This window comes from Sus scrofa, chromosome 12, assembly GCF_000003025.6.
Source record: "Sus scrofa isolate TJ Tabasco breed Duroc chromosome 12, Sscrofa11.1, whole genome shotgun sequence".
Lineage (NCBI taxonomy): Eukaryota > Metazoa > Chordata > Mammalia > Artiodactyla > Suidae > Sus > Sus scrofa.
Window position 1 is genome coordinate 41,927,163 of NC_010454.4, and position 17,758 is coordinate 41,944,920.

At 51.7% G+C, this 17,758-nt stretch overlaps 1 protein-coding gene across 1 annotated transcript in view; it reads left to right on the plus strand.

Moving 5' to 3' along the window:
• The window catches only part of ASIC2 (acid sensing ion channel subunit 2), a 305,011-nt gene that overhangs the window by 200,176 nt on the left and 87,077 nt on the right, over window positions 1-17,758 (plus strand). The window contains 1 exon segment of the mRNA XM_021067438.1: window positions 17,589-17,739. Coding sequence (XP_020923097.1) covers window positions 17,589-17,739 — 151 coding nt within the window.

Sequence of the window (17,758 nt, forward strand, 5' to 3'; positions counted from 1 at the left end):
CGAAAACCCGAATAAGGGGCCAGGGGAGGCTCACGGAGCCATTCGGGAAGCTGTAGTCAGGGCCAGGCTGGCAGGCCTGGTCCGGGCAGTCCTGAGCAGCCAGGGGCCTTGCCACATCCAGCCCAGCTCCCTGTAAAGGGCACTGATGTTAAGTGAAACGGACTCCCCTGGCCTGCAGGTGCTCGAGAGATGGTTTCTCCTGTCTCGGGATGATTGCATTGGACCCCCGCTCCTCTGAGATGCTTCTCAGGTTTTTTTTTCCCTCCCTGCTGTGCAGCTGGCTTAATTCCTTTCCCAGGTCCCATTTGGTGGTTACCACTTATGTTTTAAATCGCGCCATTAGGCATCTGATGTATGGTGTGTTCGGTGGTTGTCCACACGGGTGCGCCGAGCTGTTCATGGAAATGAAGAGGCAACCGCTGTCTGCCGGGGTCACCGCCTGCCAGGGGCCCTTTGGGGGGTCTGTGGGCCCAGCTGGGGGAGGATGGACTGTCCCCCATCCTCACAGGTGCCCCCCAGGGACACAAGGCACAGGGTGAGCAGGTCTGGCTAAAGCACCTGTCCCCATTCTTAGCTCAAGTATCTTTGTTGACTGAGACCCCACTCATTACATAGCCGCTGTGTGCTGGGAGCGAGATAAGAGGACTTTCCTGCCCGGGGGAGCTCCTGTGTGTAACTCCAGGCCCGGCCGGACCAGCTTAGGATCTGGGGTCCATGGGGGCTGCCAAGGGGAGACCGTGTCCTGGCAACATGGACACAGAGCCTTCCAGCACCAGGCACCCCTACAGCAATGGGAATGAACTGGGGCGTGGAGAGCCCCAGCAGTCACTCCCGAAAATTGCTTGGGAGCCTCTAGAATCCTGGGATGTTATTATCATACAAGAGTTCTGGTAGCTTTCTTCCTGCCTTTTTTTTTTTTTATCATTTATGTGTGTGTATATATATATTTTTTCTACTGTACAGCATGGTGATCCAGTTACACTTACATGTATATATTCTTTTTTCTCACATTACGTGTTCCATCATAAGTGCCTAGACAGAGTTCCCAGTGCTACCCAGCAGGATCCCATCGCTAATCCATCCCGAAGGCAACATTCTGCATCAATCTTCCCTGGCTTTTGAGCCAGGCTGACCCATTCAGATACCCCTCCCTTGGCCATCCCTAAAATGTGGCCTCCAGGAGGAGCTGGTAAACTAGACAGGCCTTCAAGCTCCATCCCTTTCTCCCCACGGAACCTGTCTTTACTTGAGCTCACCTCCCCCTTATAAATAACCACAGTGAGCATGGCTGCTTAGATGCCAGGCACCCCAAGCTCATTTAATCCCATGAGATTGGTCCAGTCTCCCATTTTCCAGATGGGAAAACTGAGGCTCATGGAGGTTTGAGTGCCTTAGTCAGATTCACGCAGCTCGTAAGCCGTGCCATGTGGCTCAGAGCCTGAAAACCCAGCCCGATTGCCAAACCCATGATTCCTCATTTGACTTGGACCCTCCCCCGACTCCAAGCCCCCACCCCCAACTCCACGCCCCTCCCCCCAAGTCTGGAGACCTTCCTGGACATCTTGGCTCTCTGCCCTGCCTCCAGCCCCAGCATCTCCCACTGTCCAGGATAAGGGTCTCTGGTTCAAGTTCATGGCTTTGGAGACCCAGCTCTCTTCCAGACCCTCAGCCAGTGCGGGACAGGCCTGCCAATCTCCCCACTCAGGAGGAGACGTGTGGGGCTCCTGACCAAGGTTCAGGCTTCTGCTCCTGGAACATCCTCCAAAATGCCCCTCTAGGGGTGGGGGAGGATGCAGCGTATTTGCATAAATACTTGTAGTGACAGGGAGCTCACCATCTCCCAACACAGCTCATTTGATTCAATTCATCTTTGTTCAATAACTAATATGCATCTGCTTTTGATTATGCAAAACATTAAATATATAGAAAGTAAACAAGATAGTATAATGAGCCCCAGGTGCCTGCTCTCCAGCTCCAGTAATATGAACATTTTGACTTTCTTGTTTCCTCGGGACCTCTGCTCACTCTTATCCTGATGACCATGAGGATTTAGCAGCTCCCTTTTGTTGCAAAATGTATATATGCTGAAATGCCTGGATCTTACCTGCACTGTGTTGACAAATGGATACAATTGTGTACCCCGTGCCTTTATGATATAGAACATACCCTTCTCCCCAAAAAGAGTATCATCCCACATTTTAATTAAAGTTCTTCCCCTGGGTCCAACCCAGATCCTAGAGCCAGTCTCCACAGCAGTACAGGCTGTCTCTTCTCTCTTCCAAACGACATCCCCTCGCATATGTACAGATGGCTGTCGTGGTCCTCCCCTACGTCGACTCTTTTCCATTCCGTTCAATACCCGCCAGTTCCTCCAGCCATTTCTTCTTTGTTCTCAGAAGACGGCTGACCAAGGATAGTTTCCTCCTCACCAGATCTCTCCCAAGCCCATCTGGCCAGAGGTCTTACCCACTGTTGACGTTCTTCCTTCGAAGGAAGCAGGCTCATGGGGGGTCAGGCAGGAGTCCTCGCTCTAGGCAGTTTTTGAACAGCAACATTGTGTGCAAACGTATCTTGCTTTATAAAATAAATTGCACGATTATTCTTTCATTCTCTATTAAGTTCATCATTCCAACAAACTTCCATTGAGAACCTGTGCTAACCTGGGCTTTGCATAGGGCACTTGGATAAATAGGAGCGAGCGGGATGGATGCGGAGTTTAGGGTTGGCAGATGCAAACTGTTACATTTAGAGTGGATAAGCAATGAGGTCCTACTGTACAGCACAGGGAACTCTATCCAATCTCCTGGGATAGACCATGACGGAAGACAGTATGAGAAAAAGAATGTGTATCTATGTATGACTGGTCACTTTGCTGTACAGCAGAAATGGGCACAACATTGTAAATCAACTATACTTTAACAAAAATAAAATTTTTTAAAGTAATAATAAATCATAAAAAAAGACACAGTCTCACCATTTAGGGATGAAGCAAAAATAGAAAAACAAGTGGAAATGCTACTTTAATCTGAATTTATTGGTTACCTGCTCAGTCCCGGAACTAGGGTGGATACGGGGAATCTGGTAGCACAGAGGATGCTCGCCCCGGCAGGATGGAGGCACACCCACCCAGCAACTTGCAGCAATGGCAGGCGACAGCTCTCCTCTCTGGGAATTGCCCCCTAGTGGAAAGAGGGACCTCACCCAGGGTCCTGTCCTTTCCCCCGGGGTGGCCCAAATCCAGTGCAAGTGTAATAGCTGGCCCCTCATGTCAATCCAGAACCACTCTGAAGGGCCACCCCAGCTCCAGAGCTCCCAATAGATCTGTCGGAGCCTCTATCGCAACTGCGTGGAAGCTCAGCTTCTCCCACCTCCTTTGCTCCCTTGTAGTTGTGATCCCCGCATGTGGATCTGGAGAACACTGGCCCATAAACCTCCTGCAGGCAAGTCTCCATCTAAGGCACCTTCCCAGGGAACCCAGAAAGTGAGCAGAAGCGAGACAGCCTAGAATTACAGTCCAGCACTGAGAAGCGGCATCGATCGAATGCTCACACAAATGCACCGTGACCAGGGCTTGAAGGCCCGTCCCTTCCTCAGAAGGAAGAGCCGGCTGAGATCTGAAGTTCAAGTAGGAGTAAGCAGACTATCTGGTGTGATGAGATGGAGGTAACCCAGGGTGCTCTCAAAGCTGGGAGGAAGGCACTTCCCCTTATTCTGAGAGGCAGTCAGGGAAGGCTTTCTGGAGGAGGTGGTGCCAGGCTGAGGCATCAAGAATGAGAAAGAGTTAGCTGGATGAAGGAGAGGGAAGGTCCTGAGCAGAGAGGTATGAAGTAGCATGGCCTGTTTGGAGATGAGCAGAGGTGGGCAGAGCTCTTGGGTACAGGAGAGAAAAGGCTGGAAGGAGCTGTGCAAGCCTCAGGTCATCAGCATCCTTGCATGTCAGCCTAACCAAGGGGTTTGCAGCCAGGGAAGCTTTGCTCTCCAGGAAGCTCCCCGTGGCTTACAATGTGGAAAATAAATGGAGATGGAACAGAATCGGGCCAGGGAGACTGTGCAGAGGCTGTGGCTGTTAACCAGGTTGGAGATGAGTAGCACTATCTGGTGGACAGAGAGAAGTTTACAGGGGTAAGAGGAGGAAATTAACTAGAAATTGACTGGATATTTTCAGGGTAGAACCTATGGGACTTAAACCTGCAGAGAGCTGCTCACCTGCCCCCCTCAATTCTCTGGTTTGGGGGAACAGGGTTGTAGGACTTCAGCTGAACTTTTAGGACATAGTCAAGACTCAGCTTGTCCATCAGTGACACCCCGGGCCACCCAGGAGAGCCCAGACCATTGCTCTGCCATGTCTAGGAAGCAGTTGGCACTCTTGTGGTTTCCAGTCCTGGCTTGCAGTGAGTCTAACTTATATGCAGACACATGAGAACGTGCTCTGGTGCAAATCCCAGGTTTTGCTCCATATTAGCCTGGATTTCTTTTTGTTACTCTTTCATCGTGGGCTGCCCGGGGGCCTAGGTTTCTTAACCAGACAGACAGAGTGGAACCCCAGGCTCTGCCTCTGACTTGCTATGTGACCTTGGACGAGTCATTTGGTCTCCCATGGATTTTGTTTCCTCTCTAACAACGGGAATAATAGTAGGGTTGCTGAGAGTTTTGAATGGGATCGTGTGTGTGGTGTGTGTGTGTGTGTGTGTGTGTGTGTGTGTACACGCGCACTCCTGGCACAGTTCCTGACATACATAACAGGCATTCCTTCTCAATTATCCCCTCTCCAAGAAGACCTGCAGCTATTATCAGAGACCTTCAAAGGCTACCACCAAACAGATGCTAACCCCCCACCTCGCAGCCCAGGATAACAGACAGTTGACAGGGCTGGAGAGACAGCAAAGCCTATTAAGGATCTCACATTTGACCCTCCCAACAGCCCTTCAGATCTCACTCTGGGTTGATACAGCCATCATTTATTTCATTTGGTCCCTGTGGCATCTCTGTGAGGCAGGTGTAGCCGGTCCACTTGACACATGAGAAAGCAGAGTCACAGAACCAGAAGCTAGAAGTGCCTGGACTTCATTCCCATCTGACCCCAAGGGGTGTTATTATCCCCATTCTTCAGAGGACAAATCAGAAGGTGAGAGAATATAAGTAATTGGCCCAAAGTTACATGGCTCAGTCCCCAGCTGGATCTGTCTCAGTAAAAAGCCTGTGACCTTTTGCTACCCTGTGATGCCTCTGCAAGTAACTCACCCTCTCTGAGCCTCAGCTTCTGCGTCTGTAAATGGGATCATAGGGTCTACTTTACAAGCTTGTACGAACCAGCCATCACGTCAGTTTGATCATGAATGTCGCTCCTCCTGAATGTCGCTGCCCCTGACTTTATCTGGAGCAGGGCCCCAGACTAGGGTGAGCAGGCGAGGTAGCTGAGGTGCAAAAATTTTTTTTTTTTTGGTCTTTTTAGGGCCGCACCCACAGCATATGGAGGTTCCCAGGCTATGGGTTGAATCGGAGCTGTAGCTGCCTGCCTACACACCACAGCGACGCAGGATCCAAGCCACATCTGCAACCTGCACCACAGCTCATGGCAACACTGGATCTTTAACCCACTGAGCAAGGCCAGGGATCGAACCTGTGTCCTAATGAAAACTCCTTGAAGTACAAATTTTAAGGAGGCGCTCACTCTGAGCTCCTGGAAGTGAGTAGCTCCTTAGACTCTGTGCCCTAGGCACCTCACCTGCCTCATCCTCATCCAGACTGTGATTTGAAGGTGAGGTGATGCAGTGAGGCTGGTGGGGGAGTGTGGAGAGGACAGGAAAGGCCACCTGGAGGACCTGCTGATACAAAAGCAATAGCTAAAAACAGGTCACACTCACCCAGCTCAACAGGACTGAAGAACTGGAACATATACTACACGAGTGGACCTTGCATCATGTTCATTGTTCCTCCAGAGCTGTGTTCTGTGCATTGATGTACGTGAGTCAACCACAGCCTTGCAGCTTCTCCTCCTCCTTGAGATCTGAAGCTGTTTTTCCTCCATGTCTACCCCGACAGCTGAGGGTGGCGTCCAAGTCTTATTTATCTTTGTACTGCCAGGACCTCGCAGAGTATTTGACACTTAACGGTTGCTCATTGATATTGAAGGAGCTAAGGAATGCCTTGTCTTTCATTTCAAAAACCCCTCATCATCTCAGGTTCTTTGATACTTCGATCGTTCATCAGTCAAGGAATTGTGGTACCATGAAAATTACAGTCGCCTAGGCGTCTGGTCACCAATCTGAGAAAGACATGGGGACGTTCCAGAAATATTAGCCCAATTTCAAAGCTCATAGAATTGGTATTCGATCCCAAAGCTTATGCTGGCTCCACCAGAGCGCAGGGGGGCGATGCAAGCCATTTCTTAAAAAAAAAAAAATCAAAATTCTACCTCTGCCTCTTTCACTAAATAGCATCCTTTCTACCTAACCCCCAAACTGTGCCCCTCATATTGCCCTGTGCAAACCTCCCCCCACTCTTAGGCATTGCCCTTATTACAGAAACACTGCCACCATCAGCAGAACTTAACATTCTTCCAGCACAAGGAGGGCAAATAGGATTCAAACGACTATAGACTTGCAATAGACTCACAGTGGTAGGCAGAATTATTAGGCTGAAGAAAAAAAAAAAAAAAAACAAACTGTGCAACTCAGAGGGAAAGTGCAGTGTTCAATTAGTTATGTCTGCTGTGGACCCAGAAAGCAGCTAACGTTACATCATGCATGCTGTGTATCTGCTGGCCAGGTCTTAATTCCACATGTCAGGAAAGCAATCTGATTAAACTACCAAAACCCCTCTGCATTTATGAATCTGCGCTGCCTCTGAACATCCATAATGCAAGCATGGCTACTCAAATTACATTCTATTCAACCTCCGAGACCAGCCATGGGGAAGAACTGGAAAACAGTGACTTTCTCTGAGCAGTTCCTGGAGAAGCTGAAATATGTTTTTAATGAGAAAACATGAAATCAGTAAGAATGTAGTGTGAGGAGTTTCGTGCCGTGTGGGTAGTTACCTATTTGACCTTTTCTTAATCAGCTTTTAGAATCAGCCTGCCTTGGGATTGTTTTCAGCCCTGGCATTAATTGGAACATCTGCTTTTGCTCTGTAAACATCATAAACCATCATTTGGTTTTCACCATGCACTCTTTTCCATGCAGCTCTGTCAAATAATGTGAAATTAAGCAGGAACACAATAGAGTAATTTTCTGATCCCCTCTTTTCCCCTCCCCCATTACACACCTGCTCAAAGAAGGGCAACTCCCACAAGGTGTGTACGTGGCTCAGCAGAACCGAATCTGACTAGGATCCATGAGAACATGGGTTCGATCCCTGGCCTCGATCAATAACGTAAGGATCTGGTGTTGCCGTGAGCTGTGGTGTAGGTCGTAGATGTGGCTCAGATCCCGCATTGCTGTGGCTGTGGTGTAGGCGGGGCTGGACCTCCGATTCGACCCCTAGCCTGGGAACCTGGGTTTGGCCCTAAAAAGACAAAAGAAAAAAAAAAAAAACCCCACTCACAGGGGGATGGGAAGCCCACCCAAGCCCCTGAGATAGGTGCTGGGAAGATGGGGAAGGTGAAGTTCAACTGAGCAGAAATTTCCAGCCAGGATGATACAAACTTCTTATATAGGAATATCTAAGGAATGTTCTAGAAGGGATCTAGGCGGGGCCACAGGAAAATCAAGTGGGCCCATATATCTGAAGTCCAGCAGCGGCAGTTTGAAGTGGACGCGGGGTTGTAGTCACAGGATCAGGCAAAGCAACTGTAAGAAGAATTTGCAGCAGGGACCAAGGACCCAGAAACCACCTCGTGTGGGAGCTCAGATTTCAGAACGCCAGTGCAGAATCCCTCCTACCAGTGCTTGTCTGAGCTACAACGTTATTAGTGAGGCCCCTCTGCCTGGCCCTTCACATCCATCGTCTTGGCAGTAATCAGAACGTAGACTAAGCTGTGTCCTGCCGTGGGGCTCTGCACCCCCAAAGGGTCGAATGAGGCTGAACTCAAGGCCACATCCCCATGTGTCTGGTTGGCCTTGAACACGTCCCACCTCCAGCCAGCTTAGCCTGGGAGCTGGCGCAGGCTGGAGCAGCAGGTGCCACATCAGCAGGGCTCGAAGGAGGGAATGAGGGCAGCAGAGGGACATGTGACAGGCTGTGGATGGTTTGTACCCACTCTTTCTCCTTCACTTCTTCAGAGCTTCTGCCCCCCTTGAAGGCAGGGTCACAACTCCTGGGTCGTGCCCCCCACACTTACTGACAGTTAAAGGGCTGGTCTTTGCAGTCAGCCTTGGCTTGCTAGACATGTGCTTTATTAATCCGCTTGCCTTGGCGCGAGATCTCTCAGTATGGGCTTGGTGACCTGCTGGTGGGGGGCAGATCAGAGAGCCAGGCTTGGGGGGTTGGTACGGGTCCTCTGAGATGGACACTGGTATCTTCAAAGAGCATCAGAGGCCAAATCACTGGATCCCTGTTTTAATGATTATCGACCGACTGGCAGCTGAGCTCCCCTGATCGTTGCGCACAGTGTCTGGCACATAGTAGGTGTTCAGCCAGGATAATCTGACTCCAAAGTCTGTGTTCTTCCCCCATACCTGCCATTTCATCTCTTTGGATCTTGGGCCGTCATCTTGGAAACACTGGAAGAGTAACTTCGATAGAATTGTTGTAAGGATCAAAAAGTTTATAATGGATCTGAAAGGGGCTTCGTAGAAAAAAAAAAATCCTCAGCTCATCATTGTCTACCTGGGGGGTGGAAACAGAAGAGAGTGGAGTGATGGACTGATAGGCAGGGCTCGGCGGGCATCACTGACCCTGCTCAGACCAGGAGCCAGCCTGAGGAATCTGTCTCAACCTGCTAAACACCACTGGGGTCACCAGCCCTGTCCCTAGAGAGAATTCTTTGTCAGCCCCCCCACCCCAATCCACCACCACTGCCCACCAGGCAGCTTCCTCTGTGCATCCTCATAGCACTTGCACCACCCAGGATCCTTCCGTAGGAACACCCTCCCTTCTAGGTGGTTCCTAAAGAGCTGATTCATCTCGGCATCCCCAGTGCCTGGGGCGGTGCTAGAACACAAGAGATGTTCTTCAGATATGCACTAAGCAAATGAGTGGATGAGCCACAAACATGGTCCCTAATGGCACAACATCTCAGATTCCATTTTTATAGAGTCTGTCTTGCCTCCCCTGCTCCTTCAGGGTTTGGATATAATACCACAAAACCACAAACAAAAATGTTCCCTGCCTGGGCTGAGGATTTTTTTTTTTTTTCCGATGAAGCCACTTTCAGATCCATTATAAGCTTTTTGATCTTTACAACAATTCTATCGGAAGTTACTCTTCCCAGCATTTCCAAGATGATGGATCAAGATCCAAAGAGCTGAAACGACTTCCTCCAAATCAAGGAAGAGTCAGTATTGGAAGCTGAGGATGCTGGGTCCCCAGTTCCATGCTTGACTCTCTTTTCTTGTCCCAAGACACCTGCCCATTATGATGTGTCAGGTCTGGGGCCAGGCATTGGGAATCCAGAGCTGAAAATGACATACTCCTACTGCCCCCAGGAGACAGACAGTGGAGGACGCCCACAGGAGAAGCCACCAGCCCGTCCCTGAGTCCTTTTGGAGACTTCCATCGTGCCCAGACTCCCCTCCCCCCTCCAACCAAGCTGTGGTCCAACTTGAAAGGCTTCTAGCTCCCCACATCCCCCTTCATAACCCCAAAGGCACAGGAGGTGTCAGGAAAGATACAGGCTGGCCCTTCCAACGACCCTCCGGGTGCCTCAGAGTGGCCCCTGTGCCCCTGAGCCATCCTCCAAGAGAACATTGCTCCACGATGTTTGAAGGGAAGGGGAGCGCTCGCCGTCCCCCGTTGCTCCCCTCTGTGCTGTTTTCCCAGCTGACAGACCGATTTGTCATCACTCGATGCTCTTTTCTTCTGCGTGGCGCTCACACATGTCCTCCCGCGCGGTCGGAAGCTCTCTGGACCGCTGCCCAGCGAAGAGGCCTGGGCTGTGCTTCAGGCTTGGAGAGAGGAGACAGGAGGGCCTCTTGGTGAAACCCGCACGGCAGATGTCACATCCCGGCAGAAGGGTGCAGGGGCGTGGAGGAGGGGGGGTCCCATCTTATATGTTCGCATCATGCCGAGCATTCTTCGAACAATCCATCTGCATAAAGGGAAAAGCCAGGCCCACCACTCTGTAGCTGTAGGGCCTTGGAGGAGGTATTTAGCCTCGCAGAACCTTCATCTTCTCATCTACAAATTGGGGAGACTAACACCTACATCGACGGGCTTCGGGAGCCTTAAAAGACAGCTGTACGTCGCCATCAGCACGGCGCTGCCTCTTGGGAAACGTCCATGACTGTACGGTCTTCTCTTTCTCCTCTGAAAAGGAGCCCTAACAAGAACCATATTCGTCACGTCCTAAAAGAGACTGTGTGTGACCTCTCGGTTGGGAAGAGGGGACCAGGGGCCACCAAAGGATCACTGTCTCATCTCCTCCATTCCCAAGGACCGCGACCGCCACACAGAGGTGCTGTCTTGGGGATTTGTTGAAATCACCTTTGATATCTCATCACGGGCAAAAGCACAGACGTGCAATCGTCTGTGCTTGGAATGTGACAGGTGGTCAAATTTCTGTTGCGGGAAGAGATGAGGGGCAAAGATTTCTTACCAAGATGCAGCTCTTGCCTTCAAAGAGCTGACCGTCTACACTGGCCTCCTCACATCTCCATCCCACTGCCGGATTCCACTTCCAAACACGTTCATTGCCGCTTCAGAAAACAGGAGGCAGGCGTTCCCATGGTGGCTCAGCCGGTTCAGAACCTGACACAGTGTCTGTGAGGATGCGGGTGTGATCCCTGGCCTCGCTCAGTGGGTTAAGGATCCAGTGTTGCCTCGAGCTGTGGCGTAGGTGACTGTGGTGTAGACCGCAGCGGCAGCTCAGATTCACCCCTAGCCTGGGAACATCCATGTGCCGCAGGTGTGGCTTTAAAAAAAAAAAGAAAAGGAAAGGAAAAGAAGTTTTTAAAAGGGGGGGGAAGAAAAAAGAAAGAAAACAAGAGGCAGCTTCATTTTGTTTCCTGGAAGCCTGGTAACCCATTAGACAGACTGCTTCATGTCCCATTGCCTGAAATGTGTTTGAGGGGTTTGATGGAGAGAAACAGCAGCAAATGAAACAAATCGATGGGCTTTAGCATGTATGTTGTTTTGAAAACAGCCTATAAGAAATTTTAGCAATTCATGGAAAAGAAAGTTCAGGCAACTCGGGGCAGGGAAAGGGCTACGTCTTAGAGGCAGCACAAGTTCATTGCCTTCAAGTGTAATAAGCAAGAAGAGACAAGAAACTCACTGCCCAGGAGAAGCCTAAAGGTCAGGATTAATGAAGAGTTGGCAAGTTCGAGGCTTGCAGGCGCAGTTGTGTGCTGGCAAGTGGGTATTTTGACAGTCCTTAAGGGAGCTTATACATAATTTATTTTCTTAAGTAGGGACATGGTGTAGAAAGGCTGCACTACTAATCAGACCAGAAAATTCTGTCTTCATGGGTATCAGCCGCTCCTAACCTTTTCCAGCAAAGGCTCCACTTTGCATTTCCCGGACTCTGTAAGGCAGGGTGCTCTCGTGGGTCATGCCGAGCCTGGATGCTGGCACCTGGGCCAGCAGGAGTGCCAGTCTTTCTCTTATTCCTGGATGCAGTGCCCCAGGAAGGGGAACCTAGCTGGAATCTCCACCCTCTGGCACCTGCAGACCGAAGGCTCTAGAGGAAGAGCACAGACCTAAGCCCTCAAGCCCACTCAGATCTCAGCTCCACGCCACAGTAGCTGTGTGACCTGAGGCAGGACCCTTCACCTCTCTGAGCTTTCAACTCTCCACATGCAAAATGGGACAATTGCGCGAGAAGGTTTTCAGAGCCTGCACTTTCCAAGATTCCCCGGACTGTAAGATACACCTCCCCCTCCATCAATGGGGAGACCTTGGGCTCGCAAGGCACCGGTTTCTTCTGTGTGCCCGGGAACAGAGCAGATTGGGAGGGGTTGTGGGTGTGAGCGGCAGCTATGAGGAACCCGAGGCAAAGAGCTCAGGCCTTGGAATTAGACAAGGATGCATTTCACCCTGAATTCTCTGCTTACCAGCTCTGTGATCTGGCTCAGCCCCTCCAGGCCTCAGTTTCCTCATCTGTAAGATGGGGGTGATAATGCCAACCTCACAGCATTGCTGCAGACGTTCATGGCAGCAGGTACAATGTGAATGGTGCACCAGAGAGGGCAGCAGAGCCACTCTGTCACATCAGAGCCACTCCGAGAGTTACTTGAAGGCAGGGAGACCCTCTCTCCATCCCCACATCCAGATTTCTTTGATTTTGGGAGTTCCCGTCATGGCGCAGTGGTTAACGAATCCAACTAGGAACCATGGGGTTGCGGGTTTGGTCCCTGCCCTTGCTCAGTGGGTTACTGATCCGGCGTTGCCGTGAGCTGTGGTATAGGTTGCAGACGCGGCTCAGATCCCGTGTTGCTGTGGCTCTGGAGTAGGCCGGTGGCTACAGCTCCGATTGGACCCCTAGCCTGGGAACCTCCATATGCCGCGGGAGCGGCCCAAGAAATAGCAAAAAGACAAAAAAAAAAAAAAAAAAAAAAAAACAGATTTCTTTGATTTTGAATGTGCCAACGATGAACAATTACATGCCAAAGACTGGACAACCTGGAAGAAATGGACAAGCTTCTAGAAACACACAGCCCATCAACACTGACTCAAGAAGAAACAGATCATTTGAACAGACGGATCGCTAGAAGTGAGATGGACTCTGTTAAAGAAAAGCAACCATCTCCACCATAAAACAAACAAACAAAAACCTCCCACAAACAAAAGTCCAGGAGCAGACGGCTTCACTGGGAAATTCTACCAAACATACAAAGAAGAATGTACAGCATCCTTCTCAAACTTCCAAAAGACTGAAGAGGAAGGCACACTCCCAAAGTCATTCTATGAAGCCACCATCACCCTGATACCCAAACCAGGCGAAGATGCTGCCAAAAAAGAAAATTACAGGCGAGAACGTGCCAGCTTCAGACTGGCAGTGGCTTATCCACTGTAGCAATAACTGGTTACAATTCAGTGGCTGGGATCCAAGTGCAGATTTTCAAAGTGGGTGGTATGCATCCAAGCAGCTCCCTCTGCTCTTGAACTCCATGGCCGCAGTAACCTCAGAAGCCTGATTCCACCCCTGGTCTGGGAACCTCCACATGCCTCGGTGTGGCCCTAAAAAGAAAAAAAAAAAAAAAAAAAAAAAGAGAGAGAGAGAGAGAGAAAAGAAAAATGCCCAGCAGGGGCCAGGACAGAGTAGAGGCCCAAGAAAAATGCCCAGCACAGAGTAGAGGCTCAAACATTGTTAGTTTGCTGCCTTTCAACCTCAAGGGACCCTGGGGAAACGCGAACCTGTAGCTGGACACAGTCTCTCAACTGTAACACCCAGTGCCAGTGATGGCCTTAAAGATAATGGTCAAGGCGCCCACTTTAGCTCAGGCCCCTCCCCTGCCCCGCCACTCCTGGAGACCCGGGTTTGAAATGTGCACCCTGAATTCTTACAAACGGATCCAACGCGGGGCAGTTCTAGACTCTCGGCAACCCTGCAAATCCAGCCCTGCCCTCCGTCCGCAGGAGGCTGTCGGCACTTACCCGGAGAGCAGAGACGTGCCAGGGAGAATGGCAGGTCTGAAGAAGCAGCCGGCTCGGCCTGACAGTCTAGACTTAAATAAATTGTATTTTCTGTCTGGGGGCGATAAGGCATAAATTTGAAGCGCCTGTTACACTTACACGTCATTATGCATCGAAATGGGAAAGGAGAGAGGCATTTGTCCCAAGTTTCTAGCAAAACTGCGCTGCGTGTAAATAGCTCTCAGGCCTTTGATGTTGAGCAGAGAGGAAAATTAGCCTCTCAGAGAAGCCAGGCAGCGGCGGTGGCGGGCTGGGCGGCGCGGTCAGGGAGGCCGGCGGAGGATGCAGCCAGCACGCACCTGCCTGTCGCTGGGTCCTGCTCCTGCCCCCACGGAGGTGAACTGTCTTTGCTCCCGAAAAGACCAAGAAGCACGCGGAAAGGCTTAGGAACAATTAAGCGGGAAGCTGAGAAGAACAGAGCCGAGAAAGGGGGGGGAGAGGGTGACCCAAGATGTCACCGTGAGCTCCCGCCAGCACCAGCAAGGCCTGGCCAGCGTGGAAGGGCGCCCCCCAGAGGCGATCAAAGGGACGGGAGGTGGCAGCACGCTGGAGCCCATTCATTCATTTATTCTTTCAACTTACAGTCTGGTGGGCGACATATGGGGTAAATAATCAGATGAAGAACCATCTAATTAGATTCTTTGATTCACGCCGTAGAGGAAGAACACATAGGGTGTGAGCCTGTAGAACAGGAAGCCCCAGAGTAAATGGAGGCTGGGAGCAGGGAGGGGGGGTCCGGAGAGGCTTCTGAGGAAGTGGCATCTAAGCCAAGGCCTGACCACAGGTTGGCCAGGCAGAGGGTGTGGGGAGAACATTCTCGGCCTTGTGGGGGAAGAGCCTCTTGCACATTCCAGGAATTGAATGACACACGCGGAAGAGCAGAGGGGGTGGGGCCCAGGCCAAACCATGCAGGGCCCAGTGGGGATTTGGGACCTGATCCTAAATGCACCAAGAAGTGGCAGAAAGGAAATTGTTTGACCTCTTGATGGTGGTCCTGCCTTGATGAAGACCTTGGCTGTCTTAGACTGTCACCTGGCTGTCTCTCAGACATGCTCTGTGACCCCCCCCCTCTGGTCACCACCCCCGCTCCCCTGTCAAAGCTCTGACCTGCCTCTGTGGACACCTGGCAAGTTTGTGCACCTGCCCCAGGAGGAGGGGGCAGGAAAGGTGGGATTGACCCTGAGGGTTCCTGCAGAAGCTCGCTCCCTGGGCCCAGGATGGGTACCAGGCCTGGCAAGGAGCAGCCAAGGATGCGGAGCGAGTCTGTCACTCCCCTTGCAAACATCACTCTGCTCCCTCCTCAATAAGGTCAGACTTCGATCCACGGTGGTGCTAGCCCAGTGCCTGGCACAGGGCAGGCACGCGATCCTCCCTCTTCTCTTGTGAGTGGGGACACCAAGGGAGGCTACTAAGAAGGAAGGAACAGGCCAAACCAGGAGTCCGTGTCCCAGATGGACTCATTCTTACAGCAGAGCTTTGAGCAAGTCGCCTCCTGTCTGCCAGGTCACCCTTTCCTCACCTATAAACCAAGGCAGGTGGGGAGGAGGAAACCCCCCAGCCCCCGCCCCCGCCCCAAGACGCCTTTCAGTTCTCACACTTTGACGTCATCCTCAGAAGCTCAGAGAGGGTCAGAACCTTGGTCAACGCCACACAGCATGTTTGGGGGTGGGGGCTGCCATCACAGCTGATGTTCGAAGCCGTCACCCCATTCTAACCCCAGCCCGATATTCTGGAGTTCAAGTGTGCAGGAGTATTGAAATTGAACAAACCTGGTGCCAAGCCGAAATGTACTTTTCGCTTCCACATCTCTTCATGTGCATAGACAAATTAATACTATAAAGAGTTTTGGAGCCAAAGGGAATATTTAATGGGTCTCTAAAGAAACGCTCTATTGGAGCACCCCAGACGTTACTCCAGAGGTGTTCAACCTCTTGCAATGGATGTGCTAGCTAGAAAATGCTTGTGTTTGTGCATCGCAGTGGTCCCCCAGAGCGTCTCTCCAGGCGACAATTCAGCAGCCAAGTTCGGTGCCCTATCCAATAGCAGTGGTAAAGCTTAGCTCTTTGGAAAAAAATCACATTGCTGCTGTCCTTCCCCACCGTGCCGCTGAGAGCGGAGGGCTCGGCTGTCCTGAAGTAGGGCAGCTGGCCAGGGATCCAGAGCTGTTTGGTACAGTGGGGAAAAGTGCAGAATCTGGTGTTTTGCTGGCCCTTCCTGCAGGTCGTGAAGGCAGGTAGGACGGCTTGGACTTCTTTACAAGCTCATAATCCTTGCACATAGTAGGAGCTTGTGTGTATGAATATTGACTGGCTGAGAGACACAATGTTTGGCTCAGGAATGTCCCAGTGACAGCTTGGCCAGAAAGAGCACGTGTGTGAGAAGCAGAGATGGCTTGGAATCCCAGCTTCCGACCTAATAGCTGTAGGACTTTCGACAAGTCACCTAACCTCTCTGGGTGGTGGTTTCTGCTTCGGCACCATGGCAACAACAGTAGCCACCCGTGGTCATTACTGCGTGTGATGACTGCCATGGTGGAGGAGCAAGGGGAACAGTGAGGAGAGTCTAATACCACTTGGTGCGGGAGCTCGGGAAGGCTTCCTGGAGGAGGAGGCGGTGCATCAGTCCAGTCTTGGAGAGCAGATAGAAGTTGCTCAGGCTAGAGAGCTAGAGATCGCCCAGGCAGAAAGAGGAACGAGAGGAGTTACAGGTGGCAGAAGCAGCAACTAGAAAGCCACAAGTGAGTGGAGCAGCAGGGCACCTTCAGGGATGCTGCGAGGTGTTTCATCTGGCTCCTCACCCGCTCACCCACTCATTTATTTACTCATTCATTCAGGCGGCATGTGTTTCTGAGCAGCCCTAGGCATCAGGCACTGTGCTAGCCCCCAGGGATAGGCTCCCTGGTGAAGAGGCTGAGGTAATCTGTAAACCCGCAGAACGTATCTTCTAGCGGATTCCCGTGGACTCAGACGGGAGAAGGATGGGAGAGGCAGAGAGCATCGAATAGAAGGCTGTGTGTGGAGGGAGGGCCTGGGTCTTACCCTAAGGGACATGGGGCGCCCTGGTGGGTTTTAAGCCCAGGATTAACATCATCAGGTTTGCATTTCGGACAGAGGGAGCCACAGCTCACCTGGAGGATGGGCTGGAGAAAGTTGTCTGGAGTCCGGGAGCCCGGCTAGGAAACTGCAGCCGCCGGGGCGAGAAATGATGGGGCGAAAGGGGCCTCGGTTGTGGTGCTGCAGAAGAGTAAAGGCCACATGCAAGCTGGGTGTCAATGGACCCTGCTGGTTAATCGGACATGGGGGTGAGGGAGAGGCAGAGAGGACAGCCGCTCTGAGGGTCCAGCTTGAGCCCACGAGCAGGTGGCCGTGCCATTCTCAGGACATGGTGTACAGGGGGACCACCCCGGGGTGTGAGGAGGCTGAGGAAGGTCTGATCCCACAGGACATGCCGAGTGGGAGAGGGGGGTCTGGGGCTCCCCCCGAGGTCACGTTTATCAGGCAATGAGATCAGCGTGGCTGGAAGCAAAGACTGGACGGTCAGGAGCATGGGGACAATGCCTGACCCTTGAAAGTGGACAGGACCGCCCAGAGTGGGGGCGTGGTCAGAGGGAGAAGAGACCAGATCCCAGGGCAGCAAACCCCACAGGGTGTCCAAGTTTGTTCTGTGATGCCAGGATCCCACCTGGCAAACGCCAGGCCGCTCCCGAGGGATGAGGAATTGTTGTCCCCAAGAGGGGCTGATTGGGACGGGCTGTGGGGGCTCTGGCCTGCTCTTGGACTTCTGGGGTCTCCCTCATCTCCGGAGCCCAGTCTGAAGTCACCCATGTGCTTTTCTCTCTCTCTTCTCTCCTTCAGGTGTTTACAAAATATGGGAAGTGTTACATGTTTAACTCAGGCGAGGACGGCAAACCTCTGCTCACCACGGTCAAGGGGGGGACAGGCAACGGGCTGGAGATCATGCTGGACATTCAGCAAGATGAGTACCTGCCCATCTGGGGAGAGACAGGTGAGCTGGGCACAGGGAC